This window comes from Nesoenas mayeri (genome assembly GCF_963082525.1).
Source record: "Nesoenas mayeri genome assembly, chromosome: 3".
Taxonomy (NCBI): Eukaryota; Metazoa; Chordata; class Aves; order Columbiformes; family Columbidae; genus Nesoenas; species Nesoenas mayeri.
The window spans coordinates 34,444,570-34,461,797 of NC_137544.1; the positions used below are offsets into that span (position 1 = coordinate 34,444,570).

The 17,228-nt window shown below is 41.1% G+C and overlaps 1 protein-coding gene across 3 annotated transcripts; it reads left to right on the plus strand.

The window, feature by feature from the left end:
• Nucleotides 1–4,348: 4,348 nt before the first annotated feature.
• IRAK1BP1 (interleukin 1 receptor associated kinase 1 binding protein 1) lies at nucleotides 4,349–16,727 on the plus strand. Of its 3 annotated transcripts, XM_080342131.1 has the most exons (5): nucleotides 4,349–4,657; nucleotides 10,143–10,172; nucleotides 11,220–11,285; nucleotides 15,263–15,393; nucleotides 16,411–16,727. In XM_080342131.1, the coding sequence occupies exons 1-5, from the start codon at nucleotides 4,379–4,381 to the stop codon at nucleotides 16,679–16,681; spliced, it is 777 nt and encodes a 258-aa protein (XP_080198257.1). In that variant the 5' UTR covers nucleotides 4,349–4,378; the 3' UTR covers nucleotides 16,682–16,727. The 3 variants fall into 3 exon arrangements, with proteins under 3 accessions (XP_080198257.1, XP_080198258.1, XP_080198259.1); XM_080342132.1 differs by lacking the exon at nucleotides 10,143–10,172; XM_080342133.1 differs by lacking the exons at nucleotides 10,143–10,172; nucleotides 11,220–11,285.
• Nucleotides 16,728–17,228: the final 501 nt, after the last annotated feature.

Sequence of the window (17,228 nt, forward strand, 5' to 3'; positions counted from 1 at the left end):
CCTCTAAAATCACTTTATCTTGTCAACTCACTATTTAGGAGGAATCCTGCAAGGAAAAGATATGACAGATGTCTTTTCTGAATCTGTGAGACACTGAGCTGTTTAAAGGAAGGTAAAAGCATGATGAACTCATTCTTACTTTCCAGCAATACTGCCACTTCCCATACTTGGGCTGCAAATTCTTTTCACCGGAGTTTGTCTTCCAGCAAGCAACATTCAGAGCAGAGACTCACTGACCAACATCTCGAGCTACAGAAATTGTTAACAGCCCTAGGAAATTCTGTAGGCAAAATTAGAGTGAGAAGACTGGAGGCTTTTCTCTTTCTCTGTAGAACTCTGTGCGTTGTTAAAGTGAAAACCTTTGTTTTGCTTTAAAATTCTCACCAGCCTCACCTCCTGCAAGCCCTGGTATGTTCCACAAAAGCTTCAGCAAATCTGTCAGTCATTTGCATTAGTCCATGTAGGGGGAAAAAACCTCCTGAGGACACACATTTCCTTAAAACTGGAGATTCCATGGCAATCATTGAAGTTCTACATTGGCTTCAGCTTACCCAGTAAATTTTGATCTTGGAAATATAACACCAACAGGGGCAGGGCTACTAACTTTGTTCTCTCTTTCTTACATTCATGTTTCTTCTTAAAAGATAAAAAATGCTCAGGTAAACATTTGGGACTCTTTGGTGATCATTACCAAATTAAGAATCCAGTGAATTAGAATTCTTACAAATTTTTAATTTTGAAGAATTTGCTATTTTCCTAAATCTAATCTTCCCAATTTTGAGTCTCATACGCTTTTGAAAAGGTAACTAATCTGGCTCACAGTGACTGTTTATTTGGCCTACAGAGTGATTGTCAACGCCAAGTAAGAAGTGGGCGACCAACCAACTTTGCATAAAAATGTGGTAAGGAATAACTAAGTAAAACACAGATATGATATAGGGCTTCCGTTCCTTAAATGTTTTACAATACACAGGAGGACACATCACAGAAAGACATCAGTCAACATGGCTACTGCAAATTGTCCTGTCACAAAAAAAAAAGCATTTGGCAACAGCTTCACCAGAGATTTCCTTGTCACACACATTCCAAACCTGAAAAATCATAGCTCACTAAATAAACTCAGCTCCATTGCTAAATGTCACATGTAGCACTTCAATGCTACCATATATATAGATCCAAACATCAAACCATCTGTTTTTTAAGGAAAAAACAAATCCCACACACCATTTAGCACCTTCTTCATTTCTTCAGTCTGTAGTTGTTTTCAATATTTTAATTCAACTATAAGGCAGTACAATGATATTCACAATTAAGTTAGCTTTTCCAACTCTGCAACAGTTTAATCCATCATTTTCAAAAATGCTTCCTACCCAAGCTGTAAGTCAGAAAAAGCTTGTTATCCATAGATTTGGCTTTATATTCAAATTCTGAGTCACAGCCTTTCAATATACTTAAACCAGAGCTTTGGAAGCTACCCTTTAAAAGTGTAAAGATGTGGCTACAGTTATTAAATTATCCTTACTGTAGGATGTTCTTATAGCGCATGCTAACTACTCAATAACGCTTGACCTTGTTTCACAGAAAGTGATTTTCCATAGATTAATACGTATCCAAGGTAATTTTATAACTGGCCTTGGAAAAAGTCTTCTAGGATTCAACCAATTAAGCTCTAAAATTATGACACCTTTTTGTAATATTTCTACAAGACACACTATGTTCCCAGAAAGTTACAGATCATACAGCATAGAATTATGAAGTGCATAACACATATGAGATTTCATTGCATATCTGCATATATGTGTGCAACTCTAAGAGATTTTGTCTGATACAGGCAGTCTTTCATAAAAATGCAAATCACTTCTAATAAACAATTAAATCAGAATAGTCTTGAACACACAAACAAACCTGGAGAGTACACAATTTGGCTTCGTCATGTTATCCAACACTTATTTAAAAGCTTTATTAATGATTCCCTGATAAGCGGCATTCAGTATTTAGAGTGTGCCTATTGATACTGTTACATATTTAAGTAAATCCTCTGCTAACATCTTGCCTAAAAAAAAGACTACTGCAGACTACTTTCAAAAGCCTTTTAACTCCCTGTTTAATGAAATAAAATATTTCTGAGGAATATAAATTTATAATTCCACCTGTACTCATTTTTATTTTGTATTTTATTTCTTACAGTCTGCAGTGCCCAGAATTTACTCATGTAAGCCCTTGAATTGATTTATGTTAAGCAGCTAGGCATCACTATTTCTGGATTCTGTTCCAAGCTGTTTCTTTGTCTTGTCATACAACTTGGATCAAAGTCAGTTAGACTCAAAATTTTAGGTGTCTCTACTTTTGGTTATTCATTCTGAGAAGCATGGAGCGTCATCTCCAGAAGTAATGAATATCTAACAGCTTCAGTCCATTTCATTGGAAGCTTTAAGTGTGCAGCAAATCTGGAAAGAAAAACAGATTCAAAGGCAGAAGACTCAAAAAGTCACGAGGAATGAAAAAGTCATTGGCACCTCTTAAGGCAGATGGGATATTAATTATGAGAAAGTTAGTTTGTACAGAATCTCTCTAATGAGTTGACACAAAGCACACAGCGTACCAAGCAGATTAAGGGAAAAAAAGACAAGGCTTCAATTCCCATAATATTTCTCTCTCCTGCCACCTCCAAGGAATCTGCGTCTGATTTGTAAAATCAGGTCTTGATGTATTTACATGTCATGTTTTCTTCTAGAAAGAAACTACAGCAATATTTATGTCTCGGCTCACACAGACTTTCCAGCATTTGCAAGGTGAATTCTAAAAGTTGCAAGACCTTGTATAAACACACAGTATCATCAGCTTTCACCAGCTGTGCCAGATTCCAAATTTCAGGTAATCAAAACACATTGTACTGCAAATGTGAACAGGAACAACATATCCAGTGTCATCCACAAAAATCCCCATACAAATAAGACTAGACACACAGAGTTAGTCACCTAGCTAGTCATAGTCACTCAAACAGGCTGGAGAAGTGGGCTGAGAGACATCTCATGAAGTTCAGCAAAGGGCAACACCAAATCCTGTATCTACGGAGGAACAACTCCATGCACCAGTACACAGCAGGGGCTGGCTGGCTGGCAAGCAGAAAAGGACTTGGGGATGTTGGTGGACAACAAGCAAACCATGCACCAACAGCATCCTAGACTGCATTGAGAGACGCATTGTCAGCTGGTCGAGCGAGGTGACCCTTCTCCTTTGCTCAGCACCTGGTTTGCTGTGTCCTGTTCTGGGCTCCCCAGTGCAGGAGAGATGTGGACAGACTGAAAAGAGTCCAACAAAGGCCACAAAGAAGATGAAGGGATAGGAGCATCTCTCCTACAAGGAATGGCTGGAAGAGCTGCGACTGGGAAAGGCTCAGAGTGGTCTCATCAATGTATGTAAATACCTGATGGGAAGGAAGTCAAGGGTGCCAGGCTCTTCTCAGTGGTGCCCAGTGACACAACAGGACGCAACAGACACAGATTGAAACACATGAAACTCTATGTGAACATAACAAACCACTTTCTTTCTACTGTGGGTGTGGTCACACAGTGGTGTGGGTTGCCCAGGGAGGTTCTAGAGTCTCCATACTTTGAAATATTCAGCATAAAACAGACATGGTCCTGGGCAACCTGCTCTGGCTGATCCTGCTTGCTCAGGGGGCTGGAACCCCTCTCAAGAGGCCTCCTCCCACCTCAAGCATCCTGTGATTCTCTGAGAAGCCAAACTGCACCCCTCTGCCTTTCCTAAGGAGAGGCCAGCTCTAGCAGGACTTGCCCAGCAGACATCAGCAAAGCCAATGTGTGAGCTGCAAGACTCCTCCACAGAGAACCAGCAGCATTGACACTAAAGGGGCTTTTAGTCACCCCTGTGTTGTGGCACAACAAAACCCAGCCTGCCCTCCACAGACAGGGACTCTAGCCCTTTCTCCAGCGCCCATCCTCACACTCTCTCAGGTTGCTACGCATCTCAGCATGCTGGAAAAAATATTATAATAGGTCCAAAATGGCGTAGAGGGGACAGGTTTTCCTCAGAGGGTGCGCACCCTCACGTCCCCTGCCCTGCCACAGCCTTCCTGCCGCCTGCAGCCCAGCCGCCCGCCACTACCGCCTTCCGCAACGGCCGGAGGTGCTGCCTCGGTAACTGTCATGGCGGACCTCCCTTGAGGGGGATGAGGAACTTCCGCCTCGGTACCTGTCATGGCGGGAAAGCCCCTGCGTCTCGCGTCGGCGTGACGGCTGCGCCACAGCCGGGCAAGGGCGGTAGGGGGCGGAAGGAGTGGTGTCACGTGGGCCCCTCCCAGGGTGCAGCGGGCGCTGGCGTTGGTTGCCATGGTGCCGTGAGGGCCCCCGCCGCCATGGCGCTGTCCGCGCCGCCCCCCGCCCGCGTCTTCGCCGAGCTCACCCCGGCCCGGGCCCTGACCCCGGCCCCAGTCCCGGCAGGGCGCGGCGGTCCCCCAGGGCCGCCCCGGCGGGAGGTGCATGTAAGCGGCAGCGCGGAGCTGAGCGCCAGCCCGGACCGGGCGCGGGTGTCGCTACGACTGAGCAGCCGGAAGGACGCGGCCGGGGCGGCGCGGAGCAGCGTGGCCCGACGGCTGGAGTACATCGCCCAGAGCGCCCGCCAGCGCGGCGTCCCGGTGAGAGCCGTCACCCGGCCTCCGCCTCCTGCAGCGCCGGGGCGGAACGCGAGTTCCTCGGCGGCGCTGGGCTCCCAAGGGCCCCTCAGCCGCGGGGTCCAACCGGCACCTCCCGAGGCCCCGACCCCGCTCGGCAGCCGGCGCGTTACAGCGCCTTCCAGCCGGTGGCGAGAGTAGCGGCGGCTGGACTGGGACAGCCCCCAGGGCACGGCGCCCGCTGGGGGCCCCGGCCCAGCCGGCTGGCAGCGGAGCGGGAGCGGCGTCTGCAGCTCTCGGGAAGGCACCGGCCGCCGGGGCGCCGCTATGACAGCCTGTGTGTCTTTGGGAGGTGCAGCTTTGCCAGCCACAGCAGAAAAGCTGTAATGCCTCTGCTCGGGCTCTCCGCCGCGTCGTTTGTTTTGTGTGTGGAAACCATCCTGTTTCGACTGTTGCATCTGTTCGTGTAATGCAGCAGACTCGTGTGCGTGCGGAGGAAACTGATAAAGGGGGACACAGCAATGTAATGTAACCTATTCATGTGTGCAGGTGTCAGTATAACTATGTGATTACCGTAGCTTAGCGACAAACACCTACAGAGCTTTTTCCTTTATTTTTCTCGTTCCAATTCAGTAAAGAGGTATGAGAAAACATCAGACGTGATCCAAATAGCTGAAGTGACAGAAGCCCCTTGTAGACTCAGAAGGTTCCTTTACCTGAATAAGTGTTCTGGCCTCAGGAAGTCATTTTATGACACGAAATCGTAGTCTTGCTTTTAAAGCTTTGTCTGCACTGTAAATGCTTTGTATGGGTGATATTTGTCCTTGGCAATGGTGGTGCTGGTGTTTTTGGATCTTATAAAACAGTTTTGGACAGTGTTCCACACCTAGGACTGTTTTTAAAACAGAACAAAGCCAATCTTTGATGGAATAAGTGGTTGCTTTTGAAAGCTGCTTACTATTGAAGTTCCCCAGGAAATTTGTGCCTTTTTAGCATATTCACAAATGAGCAGGAGGAAAGAGAAATGACAGAGTTTGCTATCAACACCAAATTATTCAATGTGGAATTTAAAAAGAAAGAATTGCAGAAGGCTTTCATGATGCTGCATGATGTTACAATAGAATTTGGTATTTGTAAATGCAAATTAAGAGAGTAAGTTACTCGGCCTAAATAGTGATGTGCTTACAATGAAACAGTATGCTCACATCTCCAATGCTGGATGTGTTTGAAATGCTGACTCCAGCTTCCCCCCCCCGCAAGAAAATAAGATTTACTGTTTCCTTTTAAAACTCAGTGATGCTGTCTCTAGTAGCCAAATAAAGCATTTGTTCAGGAATAAAGGTGGCAATAATAAAAGACTCCTTAACCCTGATTTAGGAAAAGCTTGTATTGCAGCCATGGGACTAGATGGCAAGGAGTCATGGAGGCTGCCATGGGCTAGATCCGTGATCCTGCTCCCAGTGCTTTTCCCAAATGCATGTCTGGGTGTGTGTCTGTTGTGGGGAGCACAACTCTATTGCCATCAGAATGACTTGTTCAGTCAGAAACAGTGCATTTTTGTGTGGGCTTACTGGCTGGATGCCTTCAGTTTCTATTAATTGAGTTAACAGGAGTTTAAAGTGTGGTGGATTTCAGGAGGAACGGGAGAAGGCAAAGCAACTCGTGGTGGGTTCGTTTTTATTGGTAGAGGAAACTATAAGATTTGTACTCACCACTGTGGTGGGCTATCAGATCATAGGATATTTTCTTCTTGGCTGCAAATAAATAACTCTTTGTAGTGTGGATAGATTAGAAAAGAGAGTTGCACATATTTACCCTACAGTGAATCCAAATAACTGACTTCCATGAGCCTGAGTGAATCAGGGTAACACAGAGCACTCGCACATGGAGAATGGCACACAAAAAAGGAGTAGGCACAATGTTAACTAAGTGAGCGTGCTTTAGAGGGGCTATGTGCGCTGCTGCAGGCTAGAAAAAAAAAATTGCAAAATGAAGTATTACCGACAAACAAATTCTTATATTTGCATATATGCAGTCAGATTCAGAAATGTAATGGAAGCAAGTGAGCACTGGTGGAGAGTGGACCATTTTTACATGAGAGCATTCAGTGTCTTATTATAATCATTTCACAGTAATCGTTTGCTGTTTCAGAGATGCCATGTGCTGGGGAATGGAAATGTTAGTTCTTTCTGCTTACTTGAGGGACTGTAAAATGCTACTTAACTTGTGGGTTTCTCCGTGTTAGCAAAGTGTTAGCTCTAGGGAACTCTGAGAAAAACAACATGAAGTTTGTTGGTTTGGTTTGGGCTTTTTTCAGAGCAGTTCCCCAAGGTATAATTTTTAGTACTTTGTTCCATCCAATTTTAAATCACTCCTCTGCTGGAGCTTTTATTTGCCTTGTAGCTTTTCTACTAACAACTCTCACTGCTGGCAATTTGTTCTTAACTGCACTTGCTAACATCACTTGTAGCTAATGCCATTCTGGACCACTGTAAAATTAATATCTCTTCATAATCTCCATATGGTTCTAGTTGTTGCAAGCTTATCTAGGGCCTTCTTATAAATCAGCTAGCTATTCCATGTATTTATTTTTAATTAATCCATAGAATAATTTCCTTAACCCTTGTTGCTGCTGCTATAGGAAGTCTGTGAGATCAGGAGTGCATAACCTTTGCAGCAGCAGGAGCTTGCATTAGCAGCTTGTCAGGATGCCTGGGGGCAGCACCTAATTTCCATATATATTTACACAGGATTTTGATCAGAAATAGATGCACATAGTAGCATTTATTTATAGAGTGCTGTAAGTATATGCAGCACTTCAGAGCACAGAATCTGCTTTGAAGGCTGCAGGGAAAGTAAAATCAGTTGGGAAACCAATTTCTCTTATTCAGCCCAGCTGCTCAAAAGTAATGGTTTTTTTCTCCTTCTGCAGAAGCAAACTGATTTTATATTTACCACCTATGATTTATTTGGGTAGTGGTGTAGAGATGACACTTGTTTTCTTTAACCACTCTCTCTAACAATTGTCATTGGCCATCTTGTTTAAAAATAACAGTGATAATTTTTATTGTACCAGTCTGAGTGTTATTTAACAAAACAAACAACCCAGCTCACAAACTATATCCAGTGGACTCTGACTTAAGAGTTTGTCTGTACTGGGATATATCCTTGGATATATGTCCGATACTCTCCATATTTTCAATCTGTTATTTAGGAGTCACAGTTATGGATACACATCCTTCCAGTCAGTGGGAGAAAAACAAACAAACACACAAACCACCAGCTTAGAAGTTTTGCTCAGTCAGGTACAAAATCTTCAAATTTCCTTATATCCTTGAATAAGAAATGTAGAAACATTCATAAGGCATCACCTTTTTTAGACTTTTAGAATACTGCATATTTTAAGAAGTATCTCCAAAGTATCCAAGTGTCCTTACATTTGCTGAGTACAAGTCTGATTTTTACCTTTCTTGAAGTAACTGCTATATATACCTCTGTTATTTTTTGAATGGACATAAAGCAGCAGACACTTCTTCACTGCAGATTTTTAGGTTGTTATTCTGTCCATCTAATGCCAAACAGAACAGACAGAGCGAGGGGACAAGAGGCTGCAGCACAGGTACCCGACGCCCAGCTAGAGTACGCCCTGACCGTAGGTGCTTCTTGTCCTTAACTCTCTGGGGACACTAGGGCAATCGGACTACTAGGAGATACAAGCACACACCAAGACTCACTGCCAGTTTCTTTAGTATTAAGAACAAAAATGCTATGCTTAGGTGGAAGAAGCTAACTTTTGATTGTTTAAATATTTTTCATAATGTAAAGTTATATTAGATATACCAGTGCAAATGTACAAGTAAATTTTAAAAGACATTTCCAGGTGCCTCCAGCGTAGCTTACCACATACCAGCGTAGCTTACCACAATGGTGCATTAGCATACGTTTCCAAACTATAAACATTTTTCCATACTGAGACTGGTCTTGTGTTTCATAAAACAGTCTCATGGGTTTGTTAAAGCAGTAACCAGGAGCAGAACATGTAACTTTGGTGGCAGGTAAGCTTTTCTCCTACTGTATTGTTATATAGCTGTCTCTTTGGAGTGTGCTTTTGCTGATTATCTCTTTAGTTTTTTCCCCTGTTCTCTTCTGGGAGAAGGAGCAGTCATTCCTATAGACAGTGATGGTATCATGAGGGTGGTCCTGTGAAGAAGAAATTGTTCAGAAGTAGCCAATAGGTAGGAGGAAGAGAGTGTGTAGGATTTTTTTTTCCTGTTGAAAAGAAAGAAAATAAAAGGGAAAGCACAATTCTAGACCTGCTCCTTCTGTTTACAGCACCTGCAACAGTGATGGTTTATGTCACTGCTGGCTCAAAAAATGGGCTATGGCAGAATGCAAGTGCAATTATGTTAAGAATTGTTCAATAGCTTCTGGGGTAATTGTGTTATCGCATAACAATTATATTAATTTGATTTTTCTTCTGTGATTCTTGGCCCACAGATTTAGAAAATGGAGAAAGTTATTCCTGAAGTCCAGAATACCTGACACATCACAGGTGTAGCTTTCCCTAAGTCACAGTGAAAACACTTTTTCCTGTGGATATTGCAATCAAATGGATAGTTCCTCAGCCAAAATATGAACAGAAGACATAAGCAGCAGGAAAAAAGCCCTTTGCTTTTTGATGTAGTCCAGGTCCTGATTCCAATTTAAAATTCTATCATCACCTACCTGTCCTTTCCATATCTTTGTCCAAACACCCTCTCAAACAGGAACAACGTATCTAACAGAAGATCTATCACAGGAGGCCACCTTGTTATGACTTGAGCAATTATTTCATCCATTTATCTCCAGTAACACATAGAGCTACTGTTAAATCTAGTGGGATAAAAATAAGCTCTGAGGGAAATTTTATAATAGATGGCACAAAATGATCTTCCATGCAGATTGCACTGATCTTGCAATAGTGCCTGGAGCCACAGGATGGCACTGTCCTTAAATACACAGGAACCTTGCAGAGGGTAAAACCAAATTAGAAGACTTTAATCTGTTCAGCAGGAAATAGAACTTTTTTTAAAAGGCTTAAGGAGCAGGAACAAGGGAAAAACAACTGCACTTTTTCTGTGTTTACCCTGAAGTTTTATATAGTTATTTCCGTAAAGCATGAGTTGTGGAAGAAAGTTTTTCCTTGTGGTTATTTCTACAAGATCTGTAAATGTTCTAGAAAAAAAATCTTCCTTGTCAATTGTAATTGGATTTCATCATAGACAGTAAGATTTGCTCCATTTTGTAGATTAAATGAGTTGTTGGTGCTGGACTGATGTGAGTGCTCTTTATCAAACCAGAGCCAGCCACATTGCCAAAGTGCCTCAAACCTGTGACTGCAAAAGGGCAAATATGTTTTTTAGGGACTAACCAGTCCTGGTCCTTGCCCTTACTAGAAGAGATTATGCAAAATAGGACCATTGTGCTTTTCAATGAGTGCTGCAAATCAATCATAACATTGACATTTCAGAATTTGTTTCTTGGAGGCTGCTGTGCAATGGTAATTATGGATCTGATTTTCTTTATGATATTTTTAAAAGGAAAACGCTTCTCATGATTAATATCATTTATATAAACTTATGCATGTATACTACTTGACAAATTGAAGAATTTAACCTCCGTAGGAAATATTCTGACACAAAGCATGTTTTGATATGTGTCAACACTGAAAGCAAATATTATTTTGTTATGCAAATAAATTTAATAAGTAAAACTTTTCCAGTAATTGGAAGGCTTAGTATCTGCTTTGTTATGGTTTCTGGGTATTAACTGCAAAGTTGTATATACAATTAAATTGTAAACTGTGCTTTTGGTTGTATTGTAGTAATTTTACAATAAATTGTTCATCCAAAGAATTCACTTATGAGGGAGGTGGGTGAAAGAAATATGATTGATAGACCACTAGCAAGCTGATCAAATATTCGGATGTAAGTGGAGTTATTTTGTATCTTAGTTAGATCAGTATCTTATTTACAAGTCTTACAGGATTTGCTAGTGCTCAGTGCAGCCATTATGTTGAATAATGTAGCTGCTGTTAATGCACAAGTGTCAGTGGTAGCATTAGCCTCTTTTCGGGGTTGCGATTCTGCCGGCATAAGATTCTGCTCAGTCATTGTTCAGATCACCTTGCTACAAGCTGCTACTGTTAAAATATCTTTAAATAAGGGCCTGAAAAGCACTTTTCACATACTAACTTTCTGAAAAATATTAAAGCTTCCAGTTTTTGAACCAGATGAATTTACAGTTACACACTGATACATACAGCTTCTAGCTAGCAGTCACTTTTAAGATGTAATTGTTCTCTTCAAGTGAATAGCAGCAAAATTACATTCTAGAGCTACCGTATAATTTACCTTAAGGTCAAGCAGTCTTTAACATCCAGCTAGTTTTTAATGCAAGAGATTTGCATGGAAAATTCCAAATTTCTGTTGCTAAATCATAAGTAATAAGCCAAACAGTTCAACTTTTGCAGGACACAATGTATATACATTTCCAACGGATGCTTAATTTCTGTCTTTTAAGATTATATTCTTGTACTTTGTTTTAGGAAGAAAATATGACTGTAACAGAGGATTTTAGTAGAGTAGAAAATACTTACCAAATGGAAGCAGAGGTATGTATTCAACCTAACCGAAAATTATAATTAACAAAAAAGAATAAGAAATTTAGCAAAGACCAATGACAATTTGCAGACTGTCTTTTCCCTTCCCGAGGAGCAGATGTTCTGTACAGTAACGGCAGCATTGTCTAAAGGAACTATTGCAAGGCTGCAGTTTAAAGCAGAGTTCAGTTGGAGTCTTCTCTTGTGTGCAGGACTTGTTTTCTGTAATATAGAAATAATTGTTTTCTTCCCAGATGACTGTGTGCTTTTTAAATATTATACAGTGCTACAGAAGGGAATATTTGGTTCTGAGGCTCGAAGGTTGTTGCTCCATGGCAGTGTCAGCAACCCCCTGATTCTGCACTCTCCTTCACCCCCAGCCCTTCCTGCCCTCTGCTTCTTGCAAGGAGATGTACTTGGGTGATCGGGTGACAGGTCAGCTCAGAAAGCTGCTGCAGTTAATAGCTTTTACTTTTTTCAGATTAGCTTCTATTTTTTTCCATTATTTTAGCTCCTGAACTGAAGGCAATGCAAGGCAGAGGACAAGAGTGGATGGGGGACAACAGTGGTGTGGCAGCCCTAATCTAGATCTGCTTAAGCCACAGTTGAACAGCACCTGGACTTTGGTTTATTCTGCACGACTTTGCCATCAGCTTGCTGCAAGTAAAGCAAAACTAATTGTTTCCTAGGTAATTGACTTGGAATTCTGTAGGTAAAACATGCTGTGTGAAAGCTAAATATCACGGGAATAATCCCGTTTACTTCAGAAGCAGCTCAGGGGAGTATATTTTCGTATCTTCATGCCACAGTAAGAAATAAATGCTGTGCTGCAAACATTCACTGAGGGAAATTACGTGTTTTCAGTCAATGGATCTTTTTAGAGCATCAAACTTCGATCACTACCCAGCGAATTTACAGATTCTTATTAAGTAAACCTGGAAGCCTGTAATGAAATGATAGCTGTTTTATAGAGCTGTTGTTTACAATCCTCTAAAACAGAGTTCAGTCTCTTTAGTTTGCTTTAAGGCATATTCTCATCTAAATTATAGCAATAAATACAGAAATAATAGAGAATTTGGAAAACAAAATTTGGATTTTAAAGTGAGTCTTTAGATGCTTAAATGGTATGCATTAGTGTCATGTTCTGAATTACTTTAACTTCACAAAGCAGACACCAGCTATCATGGGTGTTTAAATCATCATGTTTTTAGATAAGCTATACTTAAAAATTAATAAAACTATATTGAATTATTATTTAGGCTACAGACAAGCTTAAGCTTACAAATTCAGTCTTAAGTGGTAACGTAACCAGCCATCTCCTTTCTGCTATTAATTTTTACACAGCAAAGATTTTATGTGGCAAGCAAATTACATGGATTTAGTGTTCATTTGTAGGCAGCTTGGACCAGCTGTAATTGCTGTTCAGAAGTTGTATGGCTGCCTAAGACCGGGGTGTTAGCACTTGAAAAATCCAGCCATAGTACTGCTGTTTTGGCTGCCTTGTACACTTAAGTAGCAGTATGGTAGCGTTTTTAGAAGATTGAAGAAATTCCCAGACAAATAGCTATTTTAAAGTATAATTAAGCATTCAAGATATGCTTTCAACTGTAAGGAGATAAATTTGAATTCATGCTATAACAAAGGAAAATATGCAGGAGAATGAAATTGCGTAAGTCACAAAGCTCTACAGTATCTTAATCACAATAGTTCATTTATTGCATGACGATCTCATGGGATGAAGATTATGTCGGTTTTGTGCATTTCTTAATATACTTGCCTCCTTACAAACCATAGCTTCTTGTCCTTTACAGCCTTACCCAAACCTTAGGATGTCCATAATGGTTTTGCATACCCTCTTATTACTTTTTCACCCTTTTAAAACTTAATCATAATTTTACTGAAAAAAAAAAAATGAAACACTTATTTGCATTTTAATAATAGAATCTTAGAATGGTTTGGGTTGGCAGGGACCTTTAAAGAACATCCAGTCCAACCCTCATGCTCAGGTATCTTCTGTGAATGTAAGTGGAATTTATTTCATCTAGCTCTAAATGAAGACCATGATTTTTAGGGGGGAAAAAACAACAAAATGCATGCTATTGCTTTCTGCCTGTGAGGGTACCTGACTATGTGCTTATTTTTTAACAATAATCTTCCTGCGTGCCCAGAACTGCCCCAACCTGAGCAGCTTAAGACCCACAGTTCTTCTATTTCATCATTCTTTTGTTTCATCTCCTTGACGGAACTAATCTTGTAAACACTGATAGCAATCTGGAAAAGATTATGACAGTCCTCACAGTGAGATTTTCAACTTCCCACAAAATACAACGACGACAGTTTTCTGGCAAAACAGCACAAGATGATGGATGTACGCTTTTTGTCTGTGGCAAGAACTCCCACAGAAGAAAGAAATCTAGGTTTAGTCTCATCTTCAGACTTGTTTAAAATTGGTGTTGCACCTTCCAGAAAGTGAGCCAGCCCCCAAGGTACAGATAAAGGGCATGCAGCTGAGATGAAAATGCAAAACTGGTGCAGTTTTGCACAACAGGAGTGACCTTTTGTCCATGTAGAAGATGGAATTGCCCCGCTGCTCCATTTTGGTCAGTTTTTAAGGCCCTAAGCCCAGCTTTGGCTCACTTGTGTGAAAAGCTACAGAGCTAGTGCAAGGATTCAAGCCAGGATGAGGTACATGTACTGCCTTGAGAGGCTACCAAGGTTAACAAGACGTGTGCATTAATTACTTTGTGATAGTTGTCAATATCCATTTTTTACCTTACCCTGTATGAAGTAGCCCACTCCTCTCTCACTGAGAAATTCACCTTCCTTGAATTATCTCATTTTTGTTGAGGTAAAGCTGTGGTATGCACACAAGAAGCTGCTGCAGTGCAGCTGCTGTGCCATAGCTTGGATTTCTGTACCATATACCTTCCCTGGGATAGATTGCTGCATGGACTGCACCAGTCACAGGGGTGACTGGATGTCACAGGGGTTGGCAGTGGAATTTTCTTTACCACAGTGTTTTTCTTCCCCTCCTGTTGAAGCTGTATCACTGTGCAAAGGGAAAGGGTCAGGGATCAAAGAGAAGGTGAGCCTGACTTGGTGGTGAGAGCACTGTACCGGGAAGTGAAGATGAGGGTTTAGCACTTCTAAAAAAGTGTTTGTGACCCAGGATTTCTGATTCCTGAATGCTGTAGTAGCTCAGCATCATTTCACTCCTGGCATCTGTGCTTTGCCGCAGAAAAAGGCCGGCTCCTGCCTGGAAAGTGGCCGCCTGGCTGGCACTTCCCCATGTGGAAGGCTCTGGATCCGGGGCTGATGGTGATGTCTGCTTTGTAGCACTTGGGAAAGCACCTGAATTCCTGGTGCAACAATATTTAATGCTTCTTATTGTCAACGCCACACACAGCTAGATATTTAAATTGTTTTTAATCCAAGTCTGAAGTGCCCAGTTCTCTGTAGACATTGGAGTCTGTTCAACCAACACAGGGTTTTGAGCCTACTGAAAGCTATACTGGGCTAGGCCTAGTTTAATCTCACAGTTCAGGATTCTTCAACCTAATGCTTGGAATTAAAATGTAATTTTCCTTCCTGCACAATGTTTTCCACATCATTTTGCTTGGGCTTCTGCATAATTAACATCTAGTGATCTAAAAAGGGAAGAACCAGGATGCATCGTCATGTGTCCCAAAGAGCACATTCATTCTTCACATTGTCTGCATACCAAGAATGCTGTACTTCCTCGCAAAAGAGTATTTCTTAATCCTCAGTTTTAAACCATTTTATGAACTTCTTTCTGTTGCAAACCTAATGGTAGGCTCTGGGGCTATATTAAAATGTTCCAAGTAAAAAAATGTTGGAGTTACATACAGGACTAATACATTTAGTTAGTTTGTACATATCTGGCTTTATACTGATTTCAATACAAGTATTGGATCATATCAGAAAATTTTTTAAAAAATTATTTGTATGATGTCTGTGTTCACTCCCAGGTCTGTATTATATTCAGTGATTTTGGAAAAATGCAGAATGTTTGCAATCTACTCATTGAAAAGCTAGGAACCTCTGTTACCATCAGTCCACCTCATTTCTACCATACACCAGAAGCTGTAGACACCCTTCGGTAAGTTCTTTCTCACGCCACGAATTTTACAGCCTCAGATAACAGTTAGTATGAATACATAATTTATACTGTTTGCAATGGGAGCAAATAGTTTCCTTCATACCTATTAAAATTTATGTTCAGATGTTTCAGTATTTGTTTTTAAATATGACTTATAAATTAGTACTCTTCAGCCTAGAGGATACAGCTTGTTCTTTCTACAGTGTCCCTGTGCAGAATGTAATAAAAAAATATTTTCCCACTAATTTCCATTGGAAGTATAATCTGTTGTGAATATTAGGTCAACAAAATTTGACTTTGGTTACATCAGCACGTAGATTTAATTTGTATTTATTCATGAAGGTGCAAGCGTGTTACCAGATGTTGATAATTCTAAGCAACTTTGCCAATTCCCATTACTCTTAGCTGCTGACGTGATCTGAAAAGAACCACATACGGTGCTTGCTCAGCATCGAAATATGCTGCTTTGAAGCTCATGGTCTTAATATTTTTGACATTAACTATTCAAAGTCCTGTTTCTCCCACTGACATTGAGGGGGCAGAGGGAAGTTTATTCTTGGTTGGTGTTTTCCCTCTTTTAAATAAAATAATTATGCCTGGTCCAAGAAGCAAGATAATGGTTCTGGTAATGGTTCTGGAGATGTCAGAAGTGTATTTCAAAGGTATCAACCAGGCAGGAGCCTGGACATCAGGCCAGTGAGGTTAAATAGGTGCTACTGCGCCTTACAGCTGGGCCACCTGAGTGCCTGGGGCAAGGCTTGAACTCGTGCTCTGCACCACACACCATGGACGTCTGCAGTGATAAAAGGCCTGATGGTAGTTGGTGAAGATGCTGACATTTCCTCCGCACACTCCCTCCTCAAAACTCCTAAATAATCACCCAGAACCCAGGGGAAGGTGATGTGCGTTACATCTGTGTAGTTACAAAAGCTGAGGCATTAAAAATAAATGCTGGGCAGGAGTACTTGTAGAGCAGTTGGGCCTGCTTGTTATTGTGCTGGTTTTTCTACCTCTCAGCCGTCAAGTATGTGTTGCTGCTGTTGGAAACACGCGGAGGAAAGCTCAAGAAGTCTGTCGACTGTTTGGCCAGTCATTGGGAAAACCCTTATTAATAAGAGAAGAAGAAACAAAAGAATGGGGAGGCCACGTTGACAGTCATCTGTCGAACGTCCCAGATTCACTGACTCTGCAGGAAAGAATTCAGAATGCTACTGCTTATGCTTCTTGTAGAGTGTTTGCTGTGTTTGAGATAAAAGGAAAAGAAAACAGAAGAAACAAGTTTCTCTAGAAAATCTCTAAATCCTACACATTTTCTTAATAAAGTTTTTTACACTTTCTTAATTTTTTTGTTATTGTATTTTACTTAATTCTTATGGTAGAAAGTAGAGTTAAGAGAGGACATTAAGAATGCAGGTTGTGCATTGAGTCAGCATAGATGGCTTCTTAACATCTGTTCAGGTGCAAAAATGTAGATTAACGTTTTCCTTTGCTTGTATCATTTGAAAGAAGCCCAATGCACGCTTTTGTAAAGAGCGTAGTCAAAATATTGCAAGATTGACTTACTACAGCTGCCCCCAGAAACATTTCAGTTCCTGTTGGCCTTTATTTAGCTCTACCTCCTAAAATTAAGGTTATGATTAATTCTGAAAGTATAGTTCTTAACTGTTCAGTTTCCTCCTCTGCCCCCCATAACATGGCAAGATGTGCAAAACGTTTGGTACTCCCAGCCAAAGCTTGGCTATATTTAAACCTTTTCTCCCAAATTTGGAAGGAAATTAATACCTCTCACAAGTCACAGTAAACTGAACATGCAGTGTGTTTGCTTCTAAAGAAAT

Coding starts and splice junctions, on each gene's coding strand:
- IRAK1BP1 (XM_080342131.1), top strand. CDS start 4,379: ATGGCGCTGTCCGCGCCGCCCCCCGCCCGCGTCTTCGCCGAGCTCACC. Junction 4,658..10,142: donor CCCGCCAGCGCGGCGTCCCG/GTGAGAGCCGTC, acceptor TTGACATTTCAG/AATTTGTTTCTTGGAGGCTG. Junction 15,394..16,410: donor GAAGCTGTAGACACCCTTCG/GTAAGTTCTTTC, acceptor TCTACCTCTCAG/CCGTCAAGTATGTGTTGCTG.